The 23,429-nt window shown below is 35.6% G+C and overlaps 2 protein-coding genes across 2 annotated transcripts; both read right to left on the bottom strand.

Annotated features, from left to right (window-relative positions):
• Positions 1-286: 286 nt before the first annotated feature.
• On the bottom strand, positions 287-1,486 carry LOC137394087 (5-hydroxytryptamine receptor 1A-alpha-like). Its single transcript, XM_068080805.1, has one exon. It carries the CDS (start codon positions 1,484-1,486, stop codon positions 287-289), a length of 1,200 nt encoding a protein of 399 aa, XP_067936906.1.
• Positions 1,487-8,724: 7,238 nt separating this feature from the next.
• Positions 8,725-21,909, bottom strand: LOC137393773 (coiled-coil domain-containing protein 89-like). The gene is made up of 7 exons (XM_068080463.1): positions 21,847-21,909; positions 14,789-15,270; positions 14,569-14,699; positions 14,271-14,407; positions 13,935-14,017; positions 12,307-12,400; positions 8,725-9,278 (listed from the first exon to the last, which is right to left on the bottom strand). Exons 1-7 carry the CDS (start codon positions 21,904-21,906, stop codon positions 9,192-9,194), a joined length of 1,074 nt encoding a protein of 357 aa, XP_067936564.1. The 5' UTR covers positions 21,907-21,909; the 3' UTR covers positions 8,725-9,191.
• Between the last annotated feature and the right edge of the window lie 1,520 nt (positions 21,910-23,429).

Below are 23,429 nucleotides of genomic sequence, written 5' to 3'. Positions count from 1 at the left end.
CATTGGAATTCTAACAATGTATATTTATAGTAATACTCTCAATACTACTACACTGAATACTCATCATAACAGACTAGTCTTTGTGGAATTCCTTACAGTTATGGTATCGAGCAGACAAATCTCGCTTCTCAAACTCTGATAGGTGAGTTGAACAGAGTTTACATTAGGTAAAGCTTCTTGCAATAGAGTTGATTTATTAAGTCTATAGAAAGTAACATCATCATTATTCGACATCTTATTGGAAACAGATTAGCACAATGCAATAGCAGATGTAGCGGAAAATATCTCAATTTCCAAACTTTTCTTCGTAGATCTGTTGACGAACTGAAGCTCGAACATTCTTCCACCGACAGCACAGCATCTCCTTCATAGGAATTCCAAATTTTTTGTAGAAATGTGCATAGATGAGAGGGTTTATGCAGGAGTTGAGATATCCTAGCCATGTGAGTATGTCAGTTGCTACTTGGGGTATTGTGCATTTCTCCTTACAGAAGGTCCTCACGAGGGCATAAATGAAAAATGGCAGCCAACACACTAAAAATACACCCATAATGATGCCCAGGGTCTGGATGCTTTTTTTGTTTGAATGCACTCCTCGTGCTTCAGAACATAAGGGTTGGAAATTGGTATCAGTGGTGCTGTTGCTACTCCGATGCGCGGAGCTTGTTACATTTAGGTTATTGTCTAGTGCCGTTGAATGTTTATGGTTGGATGGTTGCTGCACTTCAATATCATCAACCAGAGAATCAACTTCCTCAAGTGGCAGCACCCTCGGACGTTGTTTTGCAGTGTCTTTGGCTATTGACAGCGAAATTTTGAGTATTTTTCCGTAAACGACTAACATTATAATAAGCGGTAGGTAGAAAGCGATGAAAGTTGCGTAGAGTTGATAGCCTAGGTGAAGGTTAATATGGCACTTTCCTTCATCAAATACTGGATACCAACTTACAATTAAGGGGACAACTCCAATAGTTATACTCGTGGCCCAAATGACCAGGCAGTATATGGTTACCATTTTTCGCTTCGAAACAGGAAACAACGGCTTAGTGATGTTGATGTATTTTTCCACAGCAATCATAGTGAGATTGTTAATCGAAGCTGTGCAGAGAATGACATCCAGAGTTACCCATCCAATACAGGCACCTCTGCCGATTGTCCAATAACCGGTCACCTGGTACAATATTCCGAAAGGCATTACACCAACTCCAACTAACATGTCGATTCCAGCTAGACTCGCTATCAATATGTTTGAAACATCGTCTCGCAGAGATTTTATTAAGATGACAGTTCTTATGACCAGAAAGTTTCCTGTAATGCAAACAAGGCATAGAAGACTTTGAACTACTAGTCCCATGGCTCTACCTATTGCGTCTAAAGGGTAGCGGGAGTTATCCATGGATGAATCTGTTATATTGCCGGTCATGTGAGATGAGCTCGTAGACTCATATAGGCTATCAATTGCTTTCATTGCCAACGTGTCATTCATTTCTACAACATAATACAAAGACTTTGAATTTTGTTGCTCATTCACAGAAACAATGCAAGAAATGCAAAAGAAACTATTTAAACATGTACAAAAAAATTGGTGTGAAAAAATATGATATCATTTTAAAAAGTAGCAAATGCCCATAGTATACTTTTCGATCACACGGTATGTGAGAAGTTTATGAACATGGAGTTGTAAGTTCGTATATACATGTGTCATACTTGAGCTGTTTCATTATATCTATACATAATGTTTATGTTGAGTGGCATAAAACTCCTAGAAATTTAGAAAAATATTTTGTGGCTGTTTTTTACTTCTGGTCAGTAAAGTGTGTTTTGATAGTTGTGCCAAATCTTTTCTTATTTTAGATGTCAAATAAGTTCACATAACAAATAAAATTTTTATGTTGAAATTGTTGCTGTTTAGTATATTCATTCTTTGCATTTTTATTATTGGTTTTAAGAGCTGACTATAGAAGGAGGCTACCAAAGAGTGGGCTACAATATTGGTAAGTAACTACGAGATGCTGAACAGAGTAGCTCGTTATATTCGGAGTCCTAAAAGGGTGAACGATACATGTGGCACATGTTTATGATGAGATGAAATCTCTTTTTAAAATAAACGGTAGAAGATTATCTGAATATTTAATCTACCTTAAAACCTTTTATTGAATGCCACCTCTATTTGAACGCCGCCTCCGTTTGGTCGCCATGTCAACATTATTTGATCTTTACGAGCCCGTAATATCAACTGATCAGTAGAAAAGTGTCCACGAAAACGTGTTAATAATGAATCGTTTATATCAATAATAATTATCTCGTCCAATTCCAAAGCTTTTCAATTTTTTTCATTAAAACGTTGAAAGCAACACTATAGCAATAATCAATAACGGTCTCAGGCTAGTAGTAGTTAGCTGTTTAATGCAGTCTTTTTATTATGAAGTAGCCTACATATAAAACGGCTTAAATTTACGATAGTAGATGAACTTTTAAAGCAAAGCTATTGAAATAATTACTGTCTCAGGCTAATAGTAGTTACTTGTTTAACGCGGTCAAAGGACATGCATAAAAACCCGGTTTGCAAGTTTTGTACCAAAGGTTATGTTTACTAAGCAAACTTATGCATTGCATCATTGCTAAATGCAGCGCATGAAAGTTTTGCTCTGCAAAAAAATTGTTTATATGCTAATGTCAACTAGCTCACCAGTGCAGAAAAAGAGCTGAGACCAGAAGATATCGTGGACGGTATTGGACAACTAGAATGTTCGTTTTGTCGAAAGCAACAATCAGAACGCAGCTATCCGAGCAAACGATGAAAATACTTTTGTTTTAAAAACATTAATTTTTGTTCCTGCATGTAATATAAGTATGATTAGTTTATTTCACTTGTTAATTAATATATATTTGTATCATTTGATAATTTATCATTGTATAATTTATAAATATGCAGATTTATAGCATGTTATTTAATAGCATCCTTGCGGCTATCTTAACACCGCTTACAATGGATCGATGCTCATAACTCCACTTCTATTGCACATAAAAAGCTAGTTTTGGTGGCAAACTGTAACAAACACATCAAAGAGTGCAATGAGATTTTATTCAACAAAGTTAAATATAGATATAAAATAAAAATATGTTTTCAAATTTAGAATGAAATAATTGAAAATGCCAACAAATTGCAAAGGACTCGGGCAATATTATCATCACAGGTCAATTGCAAGCAATAGATATCAACAGGTAGATTTATTTCTCAGTTTTTTGGTGCACATTTATTAAGAGACCTTTGACAAGTTAGAGGTAAGTTAGCAGATTTATTGCATCCAAAAGGTTTAATATCGCTCCACCGGAAAAAATTGAGCAAAATATAGGCGACATTCGCTTCACCCGTAATAGAGTAAGTTTATCTTTCGAAGATTTTGATGGGCCATTCGAAAAATAGACTGCCAACCTCTATTTGAACACCGCCTCCAATTAATCGGCACTATCGAAGAAAGGTTGAGAAATAGAGCGCCATGGCGTTCAATTAGAGGTTTTACGGTATATGTAGCAAGCAGCATTGATAGCATGGTTCATAAATTCATGTAACGGTGATAATCAGTATATATGTTAGTAACAGCTTGGCATAATCAAATTGTTCATTAAATGTTAAATTAGAAAAGGCCTGCGCTAAAATATCTATACATTCAGGTCTTATATGACTTTATTATTGTAGAGTTAAACCATCAAATTCATGAAATTATAATTTTTATTAGTCCTAAAAGTTACAATGAGAAGCATTTTCTTGTAAAGCGTGCAGCAAGCCAACAGGCGATGTTTCCCATCATACATTTTTTACCCACTATTATAGTCTATATATTGTTAACATTTACTTTTGTATTGTTAACATTTACTTTTGTATTGTTAACATTTACTTTTGTATTGTTAACATTTACTTTTGTATTGTTAACATTTACTTTTGTATTGTTAACATTTACTTTCGTATTGTTAATATTTACTTTTGTATCGTTGACATTTACTTTTGTATCGTTAACATTTACTTTTGTATTGTTAACATGAGCTAGTAAACCAGTCTGTAGCATGTAATGCTGTAGATTGTTCATGGCAAGTAGCTTTCTTGTGAAACAATATATCGTCATTCGGCACACTTCCACTCGAGCAATAATGGAGGGCGATGACGAACCAGTTTGGTTGTAAATAGTTATGTGACTGTTTTAGTTATGCAACTAAAACAATTAATGCTTCTGGTAACTCGTGATTACCAATTTGTATTCCGGTGTTCGAGGCTTTTGAAGAAGTTGGTTCAGGATAGCCTTGACTTAATCTTGCTTATTAATCTTAATATAATTATATAATATCATTATATAATATAATTATGGTCGCTTTGTTGGTTAACCTTATTCTTCATATTCAAGATGTAAAGGAATTTAAGACTGTTGAGGTCTGCTGTTTAGCTTTACAAGCAATAGCACAGATACCGCTCTTGCAAGTCAGCAAACTTTAATATCGCTTGAATCATGTTCTTCTGTTTAATAAACATACATAATTATAAAAAATAGTGTGCAAAATCTCCCATTTTGGCTTTACCTCTACAGACCATGATCTGTTAAAATTAATGTAAATTTTTCATTAGCTGTTCTTACCACAAAACTGTTTAAAAATGTCATTGCCCAGATGAGGCAAAATAATATTTACCAATTTGATTAGCAGATACACTTGACATCGAGCAACATAAATACAAAGAATACCTCATGCGCAATAATAAAAAATATACTGTAGTATATATGAATGATGATATAAAGAGAACTAGCTGTGCTACCCGGCGTTGCCCGAGTAATAAAAAAGTCTGGACAAAAAATTAATTTGTATGTAACATAACAACATTTGCCATTCTTACTTTCAAATTACATATCATGAGAGAAGTGTGTCGTGTAGTTGAAATACATTAAGAGACAAAATAAAAACAACTGTAAAGGTTTTAAAACTTTGTTAAACAAATGTAACTTTCAAGCCATTCGCTTGGCACATTGCCAATGGTAAATTCCAGTAAGTTAGGCTTCTAATGACAGTAAGTCATGCTTTTGCCTCTGCATTGTTGTCCAGCTACAGCTATTCTAATAATAGCTATAGCCGAAATGCAGACAAATATACGACATACAGACGTACTTTGAGAAATATATACGTATATAGAAGAGCAAACCAACCTGTCTTATTCAGTTCCTGGAAACAACTAGATGCTACTGTTGAGTGTATTGATAATTCATTATGCAGAGATGATATCGCATGCAGTGATTATTCATTACACACCAAGGTGAGGAGTGCAAAGCATATTGTTTGCTGCAGCTCCTATCTGGATCATTTTATATCATATGAACAACTTGTGTTGACCAGAGCTCACCTGCTGTAACATTCCTGTTTGTCAGTGCAAAGCATAGGAACTGATGCGAGTACCGCTGCTTCTGTGTTTTTGCTACTAGCGTAGCATAGAAACAGATGCATTTGCATCAGTTTCTATGCTACGCTATTTCTATGCTACCTGATAGTTGTGTCGGCTCACATTTGTTATCAGTTTCTATTTATGCACATTCAACTTTCAACCATTTTCGACCACTTTCAACAGTTTTTTCAAAATATGGAAGTACAGTAGGTAGATTATTTTTAGAGCTGCTGACCTTCTCTAATATTATATCAATGTCAGGCATCAGGCTACCTCAACAGCAGAGGTGGAGATAAATGTGTTTAATTTGTGAGCTTTTCTCCAAAGTTGTAATGTATTGTAATGTAATTGTTCTAATGTAACAACACCAGCAACATACATTGAATTACACATAAATGTCGTTACTCATATTTACTAAATGTCATAAAGCATGCGTCTGTGCCACACTTACCGGTTGAGCGACAATTTGTAACCTAATTCGAGTCAAGTTCTAGCAAGAAATAAGGCTTTGTAATTTTATACAGCATACTATAAAAGTTTATATTCTTTATAATAAAAGTTCTGATCAAAAACATGCTAATTAATAGCAGAAATAGCCCCCTATGGAGCAATTTCATATCTCCTGTGTTCTCAGAGTTTTATAAAATAACCTCCCACCTAGGTGATATCAAACTCCTGCAAGAGATTGCCTTCGCTATCAAGGTGACTGTAAATTGGAAACATCTTATTGATTGGCAAGCGGTGTCATTAGTCTTTGCTTTCCAAACCCAAGACTTCTTACTGCATACATTTATCCTTGATCATGTTGTTTGAGCTACTCATGGCGCGTCATTAACTACCAGTGCTATATGATACTTACCATGTACTGGTGTTATGACAGCTGTCTAACAGTGTCTAAAAACTCTCATTCAGATATATCATCCAGTCGTTCACTGAGTATTATATATGGCAGCCCTTACTGCGGCAGCATTTAGTGAAAGCGTAAGAAACATTCAATTATAGAAGAGAGAGGAAATTATGATAATGTCCAAGGTCTAGTGTACTCGAGGAGCGCCCGGCTGCGGGTGTCAGATTAGTTGTCTCTACAACACTTTAGTTCAGCTCTGCAGCTGACAGTTAGTCAAATCAGCAGCCTTCCATGTAGGTCTATTATTGAACTAACTGGCTCGGCCTACAGGGTAGCCATTGGCTAGCTAATTCTACCAAATTATTATAAATAGCTTTAATCTATCTAATTTTATAGGAAAAATACATTCTCGCTGTGAGTGACCCAGTTCCGTTTCTAAATAAAACCTTAGCCTACATAAATACCTGCAGGTGTGTTAATTATGTTCAGTAAAATTCTTCATTCCTATAAATGACCAGCTAGGCATATTAAAACAGTATATTTGAAGTCTGCTTACTTGCCTCAGCATTTCAATATACGTGGCAGTCTTGGTTAAGATGTATCCTATAATAAAATAGTAGCACTACATACCTGGTGAAATGAGCTGCCACCAAAGCAGCAGTGTCAGCGAGGTGCTATTTTATCATAGAGTCAGCAATCTTAGACAAATAGACCATTAGAGCTAATATCGTAACAGCTGGATAATAATTAGGATATTGCGATACTCTCGGCGTTGAATAACAGCTTGCAGGTTTAATTCCTTTCATATGGGTTCTCAACTTCTCTTGAAGAATGTTTGGAATTGTTTCAGATTTGTTAATCGTTTTGTTTTACCTTTACTTTGTGAGGTCAGATCTATTCAAAACTTGGGGTATTAATCTCTCGTCCTAGGTCATTGCATGATTAACCACACACATGTAGTTCTGATTGCATATTCATAATCAAATATTTCTCTTAACAGCCTTGTCTTACACCGCTCTCTTTTTGACAGAACAAGCTGTTAGGGTACACAGGCTATTAACTGATTGTCGGCTTCTTTTGGTTTTTATATATTGTGTTAGACTCATTTGGCAATATGAATCGAAATAAATCAAAGGTTTTGGAAAATTGCTAACAGTTTAGTTAGTTTCTCAATATATGCCACAAAAATACTCTACAATATTATTTTTATTTACAATTTTTTTAAATTACATTTTTTTGTTTTACCAAATTTTTCTTTTTATCATCGTAAAGTTTTCGAATTTTTGGTAAAACTAAAGTAATGAATATTCTGTGAAATATGAAGGGAAATATGCAGCACATATTCAACCGTATGAAATCACTTGTGCTACACCTTATGTGGTAGACTCGTACATATGCCTTATTTGAAGCATACATAGAAGCCTCAACACGATGTTGGTAGACATTTCTGAAGACCTACATTGTCAACTTGGTTGTCAAAAACATAATGGCTTCTACAAACTCATGTTTTAACATTATTGAACCAGTTGACAGCTTTCTTTGTTCAACCTGTGATAACTAGGGATACATGTATACGCACGTATATCGTGTGATAAATCTGTGTATTCTTTCTCTCTCACACTTTCTAGAGCTTATTGATTTCGCTAAGCTTCCCATTCTTGTCTATATACTTCAAATACCGGCTTGTATGGTTAAATTGCTTTATAAGCTTATCTTGTGTTCTTAATAAATCGCTGCTTTCACAAATGTCCGTGTATCAATGGCTGCTGGCATTTATAATTTAGTATGTTATTCATTTAGTTTATTGGAGTAAATTATCAAATAAAACATTTGCTTCGTAGCACAGATAGATATAAACATTATTTATACCGATTAACGCCATTCAAAGCAAATTAGAACGTGAGACAAAAAATAAACAAAAAGTAGTAAAGTAAATTATGTATTTAAAAAAAAGCTATTTTTGCATAACACTGTTTTATAATTTAAATTGGCAAGCTATTAGTATGAAGTGTAGTTTTTTTGGAAAGTAGAAATGTAGTGATTGGTCAAAAAGATTGGAGATACGATTTGAGCATTTTAAACGGAAAGTATCTAAAAGCACATTTAGCTCCTCGGCATGAAGCGTTTCAAATATTTATTTATACTTACAGGAGGATACCATGTTAGAGCTCAAATTGCAAAAACGGCTTGTATCTTAATTTTCAGAATTTTGTATGGGGCTACCTATTAAATATTATTAAGAGCAGTGACTGAGTTCACAGTTTTCAGCTGTTTTCTAACACAAATTTGATTTGAAAGTACCTATTAGTTGTGGTCATCATATCTACACTCCATGCTGCACATTGACCAGTTGACTTCTTCAAATTCAATACTATTAACATGGAACGTTAGATGATACCTTAGAGCTCTCAGACTTTCATTGCAAACTGACCTGACACCAGGTTTAACAATAGATCTCTGCCAAGTTTCAGTAGCTGTGATATCATAATTTCACATAATAAAACTCCATCATTGGGGGTAAGGAAGACTTACAGAGTAGAAGAAAACTCGGAAATGGTTTAATATTTCTGTTTTAGATTTATTAGATTCCACACATGTACATCCCAGAGCTTGTGTGCGGCCTTAGAAACAATATTAGACTAGACTCTTATAAAATGCTCTTTGATGGTACGAGACTTTTCAAGTCCTTTTTAGTCAGTTTAATTAGAAAAAAACTAGAATGTGCTACAGATGGTTGATAGGTGTCAGTTTTTATAGCTTGTTCAAAATAATACAAGAAATAAATATACTACATCATGAAGAAATTATTCACTAAACAAAATATTTGAGTTCACTATACATGTTTAATATAGAAAGCACCACTAATCCTGCAGCGACAAGCAGCACACCATATCCTGTAATGTTGTCCTTTTTCTCATTTATTTAACCTGTCAAGTGCCTTAGCTTAGCGTTGAGCTCTCGTTCCTGCATGAGCAACTTGTTCGTGTGAGCTTTGTATGCCTCGAATTTCTATAAATAAATACAAATTATATTTAACCAAGAAAGTTCACGAGAGAGCTTACTCTTACCGGAAAGAGATTATTTTGCCTATGATTTTACTAAAGAGTTTACGAAAGCATCGTTGCAGCTATTGGCAAACAATCTTTGCAAGGTTACAAATCTCCAATTAAAAGCTTCTGGAATAGCTTGAAGACCATGTGTAGCAGTTGTACAAATACCTGGAATTTATCATGAATCAAAGTGATATCTTATAAGTCTCCCGAAGGTCCAATAATCATATAGCGCTATAATCATACCGCTTTGAAGCTAGCAAATACGTAAGCGGTTGTTGAATGATGAAGAAGCCATTATATTATGTTAGAGGTTTCACATTTGTATTAACAAGTATAGTGAGAGCCAAGGATAGTGTTTACAACGAGATTAACCTTGTATGACAGCCATTAAAAGGATACATCTAACATCCTGCCGATTTTAGCACCGTGTAAGACTGAGAACCAAACTCTTCTTTCTACGATAGATTCTAAACAGTGTTTGCTATACTTTCTATAGCAGACCTCTCAGCAGCACAATCGAGAATCAACCAGAGACGTAACCAATTTCAAGTGCAAACAAACTGTTCATATATGATGCTGTCTACAGCATCTGTATTATAACGCCGAACACTGTGTTAGTTATACCATCCCATGCTGTGTAGAGTTGATGTGTAGATAAACTTTTCACCTCTGGCACTTAGAATGCATCCTGTAGTTTTACCCCAGCTCATTTCATTCTACGTTTTTATATTATTTATAGAATACCTTCTACATAGCTAATGGAATTTAATTATATTTTTTCATTAGGTAAGATAGTAGCTGTGAAATACACCTTGAAAATCATTGATGAAGGCTCCATGCGCACAATAGCTTGGCTAATCGAGGTGCAGAGCTTATTTGGGAGGAAGTAAGCAGGGTATGATGCAACATAGATGAAAAATCACCGCAATTTAAAAGAAAAGGAAAAAAGACAGCCCGACGACTCGCAGATTACTCTAGGGCCGCATTGAGAACCAGCTCAAATCTCAAAGCTTTCTCATATCTCAAGGCTTATTGTACATATAACAGCAGTTATAGAAATGTTATTACATAGCTATACATTCGTTGCGTGCTGCCAATACGTGCTGCCAATACGTAGTAGATAATTAATTACACAACTCGTAACTTGTAGTACAACAACAACACAACTGATGTAGTTCAGCAATATGTATTGCACATTATAACTGATGTAGTTCAGCGATATGTATTGCATATTACAACTGACGTAGTTCAGCGATATGTATTGCATATTACAACTGACGTAGTTCAGCAATATGTATTGCAAATTACAACTGATGTAGTTCAGCGATATGTATTGCATATTACAACTGATGTAGTTCAGCGATATGTATTGCATATTATAACTGATGTAGTTCAGCGATATGTATTGCATATTACAACTGATGTAGTTCAGCAATATGTATTGCATATTATAACTGATGTAGTTCAGCGATATGTATTGCATATTATAACTGATGTAGTTCAGCAATATGTATTGCATATTACAACTGATGTAGTTCAGCAATATGTATTGCATATTACAACTGATGTAGTTCAGCGATATGTATTGCATATTATAACTGATGTAGTTCAGTGATACATTGTGAATATTCACATAAATGTTTATATGTTATGTATGTTTACGTATGTTTACGTATATATACGTACGTACATGTACTTAGTACGTATACAAGTTATAACGTGATAGTTTTAAGCGATAGCTGATAAGATGTTATAGCGATGAGCACTATGAAGCTGGAATAAAATCAAATATATTTGTGAAGAAATAAAATAAAGCTCTACTAAAGGTGAGATAGAAAGTGTAAATGACATGCTAGTGAAGAGGTGGATTGAGGCAGCGATGCAAGGCACTGAGTTCATTGGATAGGATAGCTTGAGATCAATACCAACATCAAACAGGAGAAACTCTAGAATATTTAATATACAATAACATAGTTGTTCTTTCTGACAAAGAAAAATATTGAATGAGCGATAAACAAGTTGTTCACTAGTTGGTCACTATTATCAACTAACAACTATGAATACCATTTTACGTTATGTGTGAGCCGCTAATCAGTTTTCAAAGCTGAGGTTGAAACTGTAGCTTCAGGTAGTAAGAAGATTGCCGGCAGTGTAATAATTTATTTACAAAAGTCATAAATTTGTAGCGATATCTTTAAAGCACTTGTAATACATGTCACTTTCTGACATAAATGAGCTTCGTATGTTATATAACAACACCTAGGCTTGCCAAGCATTACGATGATTGCCCACAATAGTTTGTGTGAGATTCTAACTACGCATTGCATATGTTGTGATATTCTAGTTACATAATTGAAATGTTTGAGATATGGATGCGCTTAAGATGCGACTACATGCGGAATACGACTACATGCGGAATACGTTATGAAATTGCTGTATATATGCTGGGTGAGGTGAAAGGACAAGCAAGGCCGACCCAGAGAACTTACATATTATTACATGAGTAAATGTCCTAGCTTCCACAAGGGTTTTCGCTGTTTTTGCAAGGCATGCGCCGTTTCTGATATTGCTGTGCAGCGCTTGTGCACAGCTAGATAGGTTAGCATACTTTGCTTAAATGATGTTAATTCGTGGCTGTGGTTCTAGAAAATTATCAAACATCAACTTCAAAATTGATTTTTTAATAACCAGAAGCATATTTTATGACGGATTAGTTAAAATAGCCTGCAAGTCGACATGGCATGTTAGTCGACATGGTATGCTAGGTGACATGGCATGTTAGTCGAAATGGTGTGTTAGTCGATATGGCTTGTTAGTCAACAAACCATGTTAGTCGACATAGCGTGTTAATTAACATGGCTTGTTAGGTGACATGGAATGTTAGTCAATGGTAATGATAATGCCTCTCTAATCATTATCAGACCATCACTGGTAGCAATTGTGGTGGCTGAGAGGGGTTCTAGGACGACTGCACAAATCTTTACCTTATCAATGTCTGACATATGGTTTTGGGACTGAAGGAGCTCCTTGCGAAGTTTGATGACTTGAATATTGCTGTCAACAGCGGCAGCTTCTTTTCTACAGTACACGCGATACATGACTTATACTTCACTTTTATAAATGGCTATTGCAAATCAAATCAGCCCCTGAAAGAAACACAAGTTAAACTATAGCATACAAAGTAGAGTCAGAGGATAAAGAGACAGGCAGCATGATGGCTGTGATTACTAATGGACTTACACGGTGGTCGGCATGAAACTATGAAATCTTGATCTAATTTGAAGGAAACAGTCGATACAACTTACAAGCCAATGCGATTATATGGCAGGAACATCTACTCATCGTGGCTAATATGGCCTGTATAATGTGACCGCCTTTCCTCGTTAATCATATCTTTAATAGCTCCAACCAATTGACCCGTATTAACAGAATTGTAACGAATGACAAGCTTGACCTCTTCATAAGCAGTTTATCCTTTAAATCAGTTTGTGATGGGCTGATGTCAATTAAGATCAGCTAGCTGTAGTAGTCAAACTAGGTAGAGAGGTCTAGATAAGCGAGAGTTATAACCAGCAGATGAAGAGGATGACCTTCACATTCCTGCTACTTATACTCAATGGTTAAAGGTTGACTTGCAACAAAATTCACATTACAGTTATTTGATATCAAAAGATTCACCATGTCTTACTCTGTTGTTGTAGGTTTCAAATATGTAGAAATGTGAATACAAGCTCTTAAAAGCTAAAAAACGAACCGTTAATCGCAGCCACATGAGACCGCCGTAGTTTGGATTCTCTTTCCAAAACGGCTCAAATATAACGTAGCTGTGTTAGATAGTTTCTTTTTACACCTTCATGCAACTTTATTCATCGAAATATTTTCCCAAATATACTTCACGCATTTAATAAAACTATATCTATTGTTTTTACGCGTCTATTTTGTTCTCATTGTAATGCTGTCACTTTTAGCACTGATATCTTATAACTTACTGTAAAAACTCATTTAATTTTTTAACCTTACCTCGAAGGAGTACATATCATTGTCTGATAATCATGACGAGCCTGTTGGTCACCTGTGATAATCGAAAAGTGCTACAAAAATTATTTGCGAAGTATAGGGTCACATGATCAGATTACGACTTGCCGATTAGACCAGGCTGAAACAAAACTGTAAAGTAGCGAGCATCTATATTTGATACGAGGTCTTCGGTGAAACCCGAAGTGTTTGTCATAAACTAGTGCTACGATAAGTTTATATTGAGCTTTTTATTGGCCTTTCAATTCACATGAGAACATCACGCGACAAGACAATAACCAAACTATCATGGCTACGTCAGAAAAAATAAATAGATTCCAATCTACGGCGGCTTTTCATTTTTGAGCTTTTAAGAGCTTGTGATCACTTTTCCGCACATTTGGCACCTACAACACAACAGAGTAAGACATGGTGAATCTTTTGATGCCAAATAACTGTAATGTGAATTTTGTTGCAAGTCAACCTTTAAATTATTCAAAGAGGTGAAACTGCTGCGTAAGGAATAGTAACAGTACAGTATCTGTCGAGCCAGAGTGGCTCCTGCAAATGACTACAAATACGGCTCATAAAATCATACTCAAATCTATCTTCTGCTTCCCTTTGCCTTTTCTTAGCTTCTTCAGCTTTTCCTTCTAACTTCTTCATTTCTGTCACTTTGTCCTACAAAACGTATTTGCTATAATCAGTAAATTTAAGTCCTCACAAATGACATGTTAGTCGATTTAGGATTTTCAGCTCTATTATTTATAGAGGGAATAACTCCAATATATATTTAATAGATAACTTCACAACGAAAGAAAGCCTACATGTAGCTTGTTTGCTCTGCAGATCTAAAAAGAACAAAAAGTATCATACTTTTACAACTTGACAACTTGTAGCGTGCTACATGTCAAACAGCAAAATAGTTAATCACCTCTATAATTTTGCCCCTCTGCATGACAAGTGCTAGCAGCTCTTCTTTCTCCTTGGAGAGATCGCTGATCATGCCGCGCTGCTCAAGGTCTTGGTTTGCTGAATTCTTATGCGATTCTTGATACTTTTTGGTTGTTTCTGTAAATACGAAGATGTATGGATAATAATTTGAGCTGCATAATCGATGATGACCCACTGCATTTGTATCGCTCTTCACAGTTATTGACAATAAACCATTTAAATACTGTAACTCACCCGCTGCCAGATGTCACCTGCATGTACACGCCTGCTTAACTCACCTTTTAATTGTAACTCAGTCTGTAGCAGTTGCTGCTCGAGCTTAGAAATTATGCTATTTAGATTGTTTTCTGTCTTCTCGAGTCTCTCCTGCAGCACGTTCCTGTTCTCTATCATAGATTTGTGTGACTCCCTGCAAAAGCAAAAGACAAACAAAATAATAACTTTTCAAACAATTAGCAGTACAAAAAGTCATACATCGCTTGTCCAAAGTCTACTCACAAAGAGTTTTCCTCCAAATTATTGCATTTGTCTTTCAGCACCTTCAACTGTTTCTCTAGATCTTCTATGCTTTCATCTCTTTCTTGGATGGCCGCCGAAAAAAGTTTCTCATTGTCAGCTTTCAATTTTGCATTTTCCCGCTTGAGACTTTCATTTTCAATTTTATACTGATCCTTAAACTTGATTAGTTCCTGATGATTCTCAGCGAGTTCGTTAAACCTCCTGTCTAACATTTCACATTTGGCCGTCTCTACAGCGATCGCGCCTTGAGCATTCTTACGGAAATCTTCGAGGCTCTCTCTGATGCGCTCCGATGTCTTTAGTTTTGTCGCAGTTTCATCTGATTGAGTTTTCAGTATCATAATGAGTTCACTCTGTTCATCTATTCTACTTCGTAACATGGCATTCTGTGTCTTATCATCAGCGGCCAGACCTCTCAGTTTAGCCAGCTCTTCTATTGGCGTATCCCCAGCATCATTTGCCTGAAACATAACTCTGTAATTGATAAAGACTGACAAAATCAGAATCACACTGTAACAGCAGCCCGTATAGTTACACATTTCTTGTTACCTTGTGGGATGTTGTTACTAATTTGGTCTCAACCAAACCAAGGTAAGACAACTATTCCAACCAAATGAACTAGTTAAAAATAATCTTTGTATTATGTTCACTGCGAGATGGTAACCAAACTGTTACATCTTGTTTACAATGGAAATGTATTAGCTTAACTTTATTAACTAGTCCTAGTGAGCATTAGAGTAGCATCTCAAACCTTGGAACAGTTGAGGTTATTAATCGTATGGTTCACAACTACCAACTACAGCTCATTGAATACCATGACCTGACTTTGATATAACCAAATTTTGACAACCAAGAGTTTGGCAGTTTTGAAGAAATGTCGTATCTTCAGACGTATGCGTAAACTAAATTGTAGCTGCCAAAATATTATTATCTAAAAGTAAAAACACTATTTACATGAGTTGCAATATAACAAAAGCCAAATAATTAAAAAACTAAAATTTTATTGGCCAAGTCGGCAAAACTAAAATTTGTCAAATGATTGATGCTCATAATAGAGGTTAGTTCATCTGTTAACAAGATCCCACAACTCCTCTACTTGTTTGGTTTATAATTGTGTAGGTTTTACGATTCTCCATGATTCATTTTAGATTTTAACACGGCTGCTATCACTAAATTAAACACATCAGCATAAGATAAACACAATCAAATTAAATATAAACATGTCCTCTTTCCTCTAATTCAACACCCAGTGCATTAGGACAGTCAAGCCTTGACATGTGATGTCGATGCGTTCCAAAACTTAATGATACATAAATTATATATCGTAAATAAATTACATATAAAACTAAATAAAAAGATTTGATGCAAAAAAAAATAAATTAAACATAAGAACTGAAATAACAAAGCAATAATCAGTAAAAATGTTTATGTTCATTTGGCCCTACGTTAAAAACAGTCAAATAGAGGTATAGCCATGAAGATACAGAAAATGAAATTGGTGTAGGCAGCAACAGTGATGAAGATATGAAGATCTCACTCAGACTATGTGAACTGTAAAATATCATATCTCTTGCTTCCATGTTTGATATTTTTAATTTGTATCTATTGTAGACAACCTCTACACTTTTACTCAATCGAGACTTCTTTTCTTCACATCACTTTCACTATCGACTTACGATGACAAATAAATGGCTTTGTAGATGTTTTAAAAGAATCAACCTAAGTATGTTTGCAAAGGTATGAACTGCTATGTGTTATTATCAGAAGGTGTCAGTGAAGTTTATTTAAGGTTAACAGAAAATTGTACACACTATTAGAAATAGCAAGCATTGATTTTGTTGATGCAAAGGTTTACTGTCATAAACCATTTTAAACATTAGTAACTTTATCACAATGCAAATGGTGAGAATAGTAACATTTTCAGATTCGACAACAAATATTTTAGGTTGATAAACTGAATGAACCAACTGTTTAACCACAAAATCTTAAAATAGCTGTATTTCAATGTGTTGGTAGATAATCATTTGCATTTAGCATCAATTGAAAACTATTTGGAATTAGCCATGCTTATATAGAGTAGAAAACTCTTTTTATGGCTGATTAATGAATTAATAGTTAAGGTGTAGATAAAATAAAGGTGAAGAAGGTCTCAGTGTGTTAAAAGTTGAAAAAAGCTGAAAAAAATCAACGTGATTTCATTTTTTTAAAACTGATGGTCAGCATAGATTCTTAAGTAATCTAAAAAAGTTTGCAAAGTTTCAATAACAATCCAATCACAAGGGTGTGAAAAATCTCACTCATCTATGCTAAATTACTTGTTATCAACTGCCAATATGTCGAAATAAATGTTAAATCTTTTACTGTATTTCGGTCAAAGCTAACATGACAGCAACTAACAATGAAATTATGTTGGCTAATTTACATGCAAACAGCAGAGAGGTTGGTATGATTTGCTTTACAGAGAAGTAATTATGTGGAATTAATATATTGCTTTTAGTTTCAGCTATTACATGAGAGCAAGCCCAAATAGAGGGAGATCTAAAACATGGAACTAGATACAATATACTAGTTCCATGTTCCAAGAACATATTATGTTCTTTTTCACTAAATAAACACTTCCTCCTGTTCTGCAATCAAAAGGTCCAGGAATGTAATCAAGGTGCCAAGTATTCAATAAAATTTCAAATTCCCAATTTCGGGGACTACAAATCCCAATAAATGGAATATAATTTGAATAGTATGAATTGAAGATTGTCTTACAAATGAAAACGGTTTTTTGTTTAAAAGTCAGAATTTTGTTTTTGTTTGTACAACAATTGATTGACGAATGAACAAGTATTGTATTTTCTTTTAGCCAATGATGGTGAAGCTGCTCACTCTCTGTAACTTGAGACTGCAGACTACTATCACTCGTGTGATCAGCACTTATAACTAATCTTTAGCAATCGTCTAGTTTAGCAACTTCACAAGAGTTGGTAAAGGGTAAAATCTTCTTAAATAGCGCATCTAATAAACTAGTAAAAATACTGAAACTATAACCTCAACTTAAGGTTTAGCCTTCTTCACATCTGATATCTAGCGACTTGATTGAGTGCTTACTATCATATGCTGCTAATAATTAAAGTTTCAGTCAGCAGTTCAAACAGTCTTTATCCAGGCAAGTCAAATTTTGAACAACTATTTAGATGAAGAGATCCAATCTAGAAATCCAATTAACTAACACACTGACCTAGACCATGGTCACTTACATGTGTATACAGCTGACAGTTCCAATAAAAACCACAGCTGAAACAAAACGGTTAATTAGGCTACTAAATCCATGGCTTGGACTATGTATTGTATTTCAAGAAATGTTTCATTCAGTTTTACATGAACTATTTTGTAAACTCAGAGCTCAAGAATGGCTCAGTGACATGAATTCAAGTTTGTGACAAATGGTAGTTTATTAAGAGTCTCTAGAGCAGTGGTTCTTAACTTTTTTTGCCCCATTCCCCCTTTTCCAAACCTAAAGACAGAAATTCCCCCCTCCCAACTCCTTCAAATAATGCACTGCAGCTAGATAGTGAACTTTATTTACATATATAACTTATATACATATATATACATGTATATATGCATTTATTACAGTCATATTTACATAGAATATTAAAAATGATTGTATACTGAAACTAAATCTATCTATCATTGTAAGACAGTCAGCAGACTAGTGCGATTTCTGTGTTTGTTTGGAGCTGACCAGAATTTTGATGTCAGGAGTTGTAGATAGGGTATACCGTAGGTCAGCTTCTACTTCCAGACGGTTTCTAGATTTGCTCTTTATGGTTAGCATTGCTGAAAATGCTGACTCACAAAGATATGCGGAAGCAAATGGTATGAGCATCTTGAAAGCGGCCAGGCTTATGTTGGGATACAATCTTTGGGCCTGAACCCAAAAGTGCTCTATTGATAGCTCCTTGAAATCATCTTTTAATGCAAAGTTGTTGGTCAGCTCCAAAAACTCCTCCTGAAGCTGTTCCAGAATCTCGCGGACATAGCGCCTGAAAGGGTCTCGGGTCAGGCTCATCAATTGCTCTGTCCTAGGATCTAACTTTGGAAAATATCTATCAAAATCTGCTATTAAGCTGTTCAAGTGATGCTTTGTTGGTTAGCAAAGAAGCGACAGGAACTTTCTTGTTAACTAATGAATGCAGAACTAGAAATGAAACTCTTACATTCCCAGTAGCCAGTCTTTCCACCCAGAGTTTGAGCTTGTCCTTGAATGCATTGATACTATCAGTTACATTCAACACATTTCTGTCTCTAACTTGCATCTTTGTGTTAACTTCATTGATTGAACCAAATATGTCAACCAGGTAAGCAAGACACTGATGGAAGCCTTCCACCTGCATTGAAGCCAGTAGTTTGGGTTTGTTATGAGTTTTCAAAAACTCATTGACCTCTGCTCGTCGATTGAAGAAATGCAGAAGCATGTTACCCTTTGATAACCATCGCACTTCAGTGTGGAACAATAGTGATGAGTGCACAGCATCCATATCTTCGCATAACTTGTGGAAGAGACGCGTTTGCAAGGCAGAGTCTTTGATAAAGTTTACTACTTTAATCACTGAAGAAAGGTGTTCCTGCAATCCTTTGGGAAGAGTTTTTGCTGCTAGCGCTTGTCTGTGAATGAAGCGATGGGTACTCACCACTAAAGGATTTTTATCTTTTACCAACTGTGCAAATCCAGAACGACAGCCAAGCATGACTGGAGCACCAACAATGCAAACTACAAATTAGTTTGCCCCAGTCCAGATGTTCTTTGCTGAAGAAGTCGGAAACCAGGTTCATAACATGAGCAGTCGTGGTGGTCTCTGTTAGAGGACTGCAGAACAGAAATTCTTCCTCAATTGTCTCTCTGTGTACATAGCGTGCAAACACCTTCAGCTGTGAAATGCTAGCAACATCAGTAGACTCATCAAGTCGAATGGCGAACATGGGAGATGACTTGATCTTTTCAATTACTTGCCTCTTTATGTCCGCATACATAGCATCGATCCTTGATTTCACTGTGTTGTCTGAGAGGGATAAATCAGCTATCTTTTGAGCGACTGTGTCTCCGAGAATAATCTTAGTACACTCCAGCAGACAAGGTTTACCTAATGTTTCACCAATGGTGTGTGGCTTCTTATCTCTGGCGATATGGTAAGACAGAGCATAGGATGCCTCGGTAATGGCCTGTGCCTGGATATGAAAGCTGCCAGTGGAATCCAGTTTTGCCCGCTTGAGTTCTCTCTCTTTAGCTTCAAAGAACGGCTTTGATTTATCCATGTGTTCTGCATGTTTATTTCTTATGTGTTGCTTAAGTTGATGTGGTTTCATAGAGTCATTAGCGAGCACTTTCATGCACAAAACACATTGTGGTGCTTCGATGCCGCTTTTAATCATACAAGTAAATCCATAGTTAAGGTAAAAATCATCATATGTTCGTCTTTTTGTCTTTGACATTTCTAACACCTACAATATGGGATATGCAATCAAAATATTTGAATACGTTCAATATCTACATGAGCAAAACATCATACATATGTTAGGCTACAGAGCAAATAATCAAAATGTTATATGTTTATGCAAAGTAAATCAGTAACTGAACAATTAATATTGCAGGTATGTATATGCATGTAGTGTAGCAATCCTTACCTTTTCCACAGTTTTAGATCTTGGCTTTGTTGAAACTGCTGAAATTTATTCACTCCTCGCTGCCCTTTATATAAGAAAAATTGGTGCCACGGAAATCCCATTTGGCAAACTGCCAAATTCCCCCTAAAATCCCAAAATTCCTCCTGCTGGTTAAAAATCACTGTTCCAGAGAGTTAGTAGGAGTGCCAAGAGCATTTGCCAGTTGTTTAAAAACAGACAACTTTGCATTGGAAAATGACTGATGATTCCCATAATAGGTTTCAAGAAGCATTGTGTAAAGTAACTTAATGGGCAAAAGTCTAGTGAAGTCAGCTTGACTTAACATAATCGCATTTCATTAGTTGAAAATAAGCTTTGTTTCAAATCAGAGAGCCCTTACACAGATATATAAAACCGTACTACAAATTACTATTACTAACGGAGAGCGTGCGGCGCTAAATCCTCAGCTCTATAATATAGTTTTCTCACAAAGTAAATCATAAAAATTGTTGCAGGGAGCATCAAGCCACACAAGATAAATCACTTTTTCTAACCCATATGTAGGCATATCCTTGTTAGACTACGTTTTGGAGATTTAAAATTTACCTCCTATTAAAATGAGTCTGTAAGGTACGCAAAGTAATGTTCGGCTTTGAACACAGACAACATAACTCTGCAATGAGATACAAGAGCTAGCCATTATGTCAAATACAGAATGCAAAAGCTTTAAGCACACAATATATACATAAAATTTTGTTTAAAAACTATTAAGGATTAAGTATTACGGCTTTATACTAAGATACCACTAAGTAATATATAATTTTATCTAGTATCGCTATAGCAAATTTTGTAAAGATATGTGTTCCTCGTAATATTACTGCCACTACTGTAGCAGACTCGAGATAGACGAAAACAGGCTGACAATCAGGAAAGCGAAAAAAGTAAGAAGCCGAGATAATTCTAGACTATAAACACAGAAATTGTCACAACATAATGTAAAACCTTGAGTAGGCGTGACAATAAAATTTTGTTTCAATCATACCAATTACTGAAAAAAGTACGTTTTTAAGAAAAACGTACAGTACACAGAAGTTTTAAGCACTAATTGAATTACGCATTAGGTCGGCACATTATTCAATGCTGTTTATTCATTTTTTTCAAACAGACAATATAACAACAATATTATACATAGTACTAAATCGAGTCATTTTACATCTCTATGCTGGTTGGGTAGCATAAAATATCGTCTAGAGTTTCTTTGTCCACCGGTGTACCCTACACCAAATGTTGGATCGATACTATTTTAAATTTGATCATGCATTATGCTAATACAATTTTATTATTTATAAAATATATACCATTAACTGCAAGCAATAACTTACTGGTAATTTTGTTGATGAAATCATGTTCTTGATATCCTTCGGACACCGACTTTCCGACATGGCCTTTGATCAAAAACGGATGTACTCGCGTTGTGTCCTTAGTTACTTAAACCGTTTTTTACGTGTTCCTCGAAATAACGTGTCGTCTTTACATTTGATTTGCACGTAGTTAAATATTTTTATTAATCTATTTGTAACATATTTAAGTAAGATTTATTTTTAAAATAAATCTCTTGTGCTAGCACGCTGAACAAAAGTAAATCAGGGAATTGTCTTGTAAATACGTGTATGGCGATACCACACGCGTTAACTGCTCACAAGAACAGACAACTGCAGTCTATAGTATGCCCAGGGTTGATACTCTGATAGAAACACCCACCTGGCTAGGCCCAGACTTGGATATTGTACCCCCAATCACCTGGTTGGTCAATTTGAAATACACCCCTTAAACACTGAGAGTTCCCTAAGGTGCGCCCAGGTTCCACGCCCTGCTAAACATCTAATATGATTCAGAAGCTATAAAAATAATTTCCTGCTAGTGAATTTAGCTTGTTTTTTACCTCAAAATCACCATTGAACAGTGTGAAGAAAGCTATGAGAAACATGGGCCCTTCTACTGGCTTGACTGTAGAAACCTCCCCCCCCCCCCTCTAAAGTAGCAAATTCACTGACAGTGCCCCATGGTCTGAAAACCTCCCTAAAACGTGATTTGGGGCCGAGCCTAATAGGCCTTTTGGGGGGAGTATCAACTCTGGGATAGTATGTTGCACATTCAACAAAATACACATCTCATATGAACATGTGCTTAGTGATATAACCCCATTTTACTTTGCGGTAGCCCTGCCGGATATTATATATTTGTTCATGTTGCCTTTTGACAAAATAATTGTATTGTACATCTTGTATTGTATTGTACATGTATCTTTATTTGGAATTAGAGGCGTTGCTTACATATTTTTACTCTTAATGAAAAGTTCATCATCTGAATATAATACAAAAGAGATAAACTTTTCATTTAGTCATCTATTTGTTCTGCTTTCAATGCAAAAATTTAGAAGTGTTTTCAGTACTACAACAACAAGTACCCGTTAGAGGGCGGTACAGCCACTTAAGTTGCGCTTTGACTTAATCTGCACCTTGATTTACAAAGGCTATGAATACCAAGTTTGAATGGAAACAGAAAGCAATAGATCAGTCTACTTCATTTTATATTAAGCCACACCACCAGTTATACTGCATCACCAGTTATACTGCATCACCAGTTATACTGCACCACCCGTTATACTGCACCACCAGTTATACTGCAAACACCAGTTATACTGCATCACCAGTTATACTGCACCGCCAGTTATACTGCAAACACCAGTTATACTGCATCGCCAGTTATACTGCACCGCCAGTTATACTGCACCACCAGTTATACTGCACCGCCAGTTATACTGCACCGCCAGTTATACTGCACCACCAGTTATACTGCACCACCAGTTATACTGCAAACACCAGTTATACTGCACCACCAGTTATACTGCACCGCCAGTTATACTGCACCGCCAGTTATACTGCACCACCAGTTATACTGCACC

Source organism: Watersipora subatra, chromosome 4, assembly GCF_963576615.1.
Source record: "Watersipora subatra chromosome 4, tzWatSuba1.1, whole genome shotgun sequence".
Taxonomy (NCBI): Eukaryota; Metazoa; Bryozoa; class Gymnolaemata; order Cheilostomatida; family Watersiporidae; genus Watersipora; species Watersipora subatra.
Note: the sequence above shows the minus strand (reverse complement) of the source record. Positions and strands in the feature narration are given on the sequence as shown.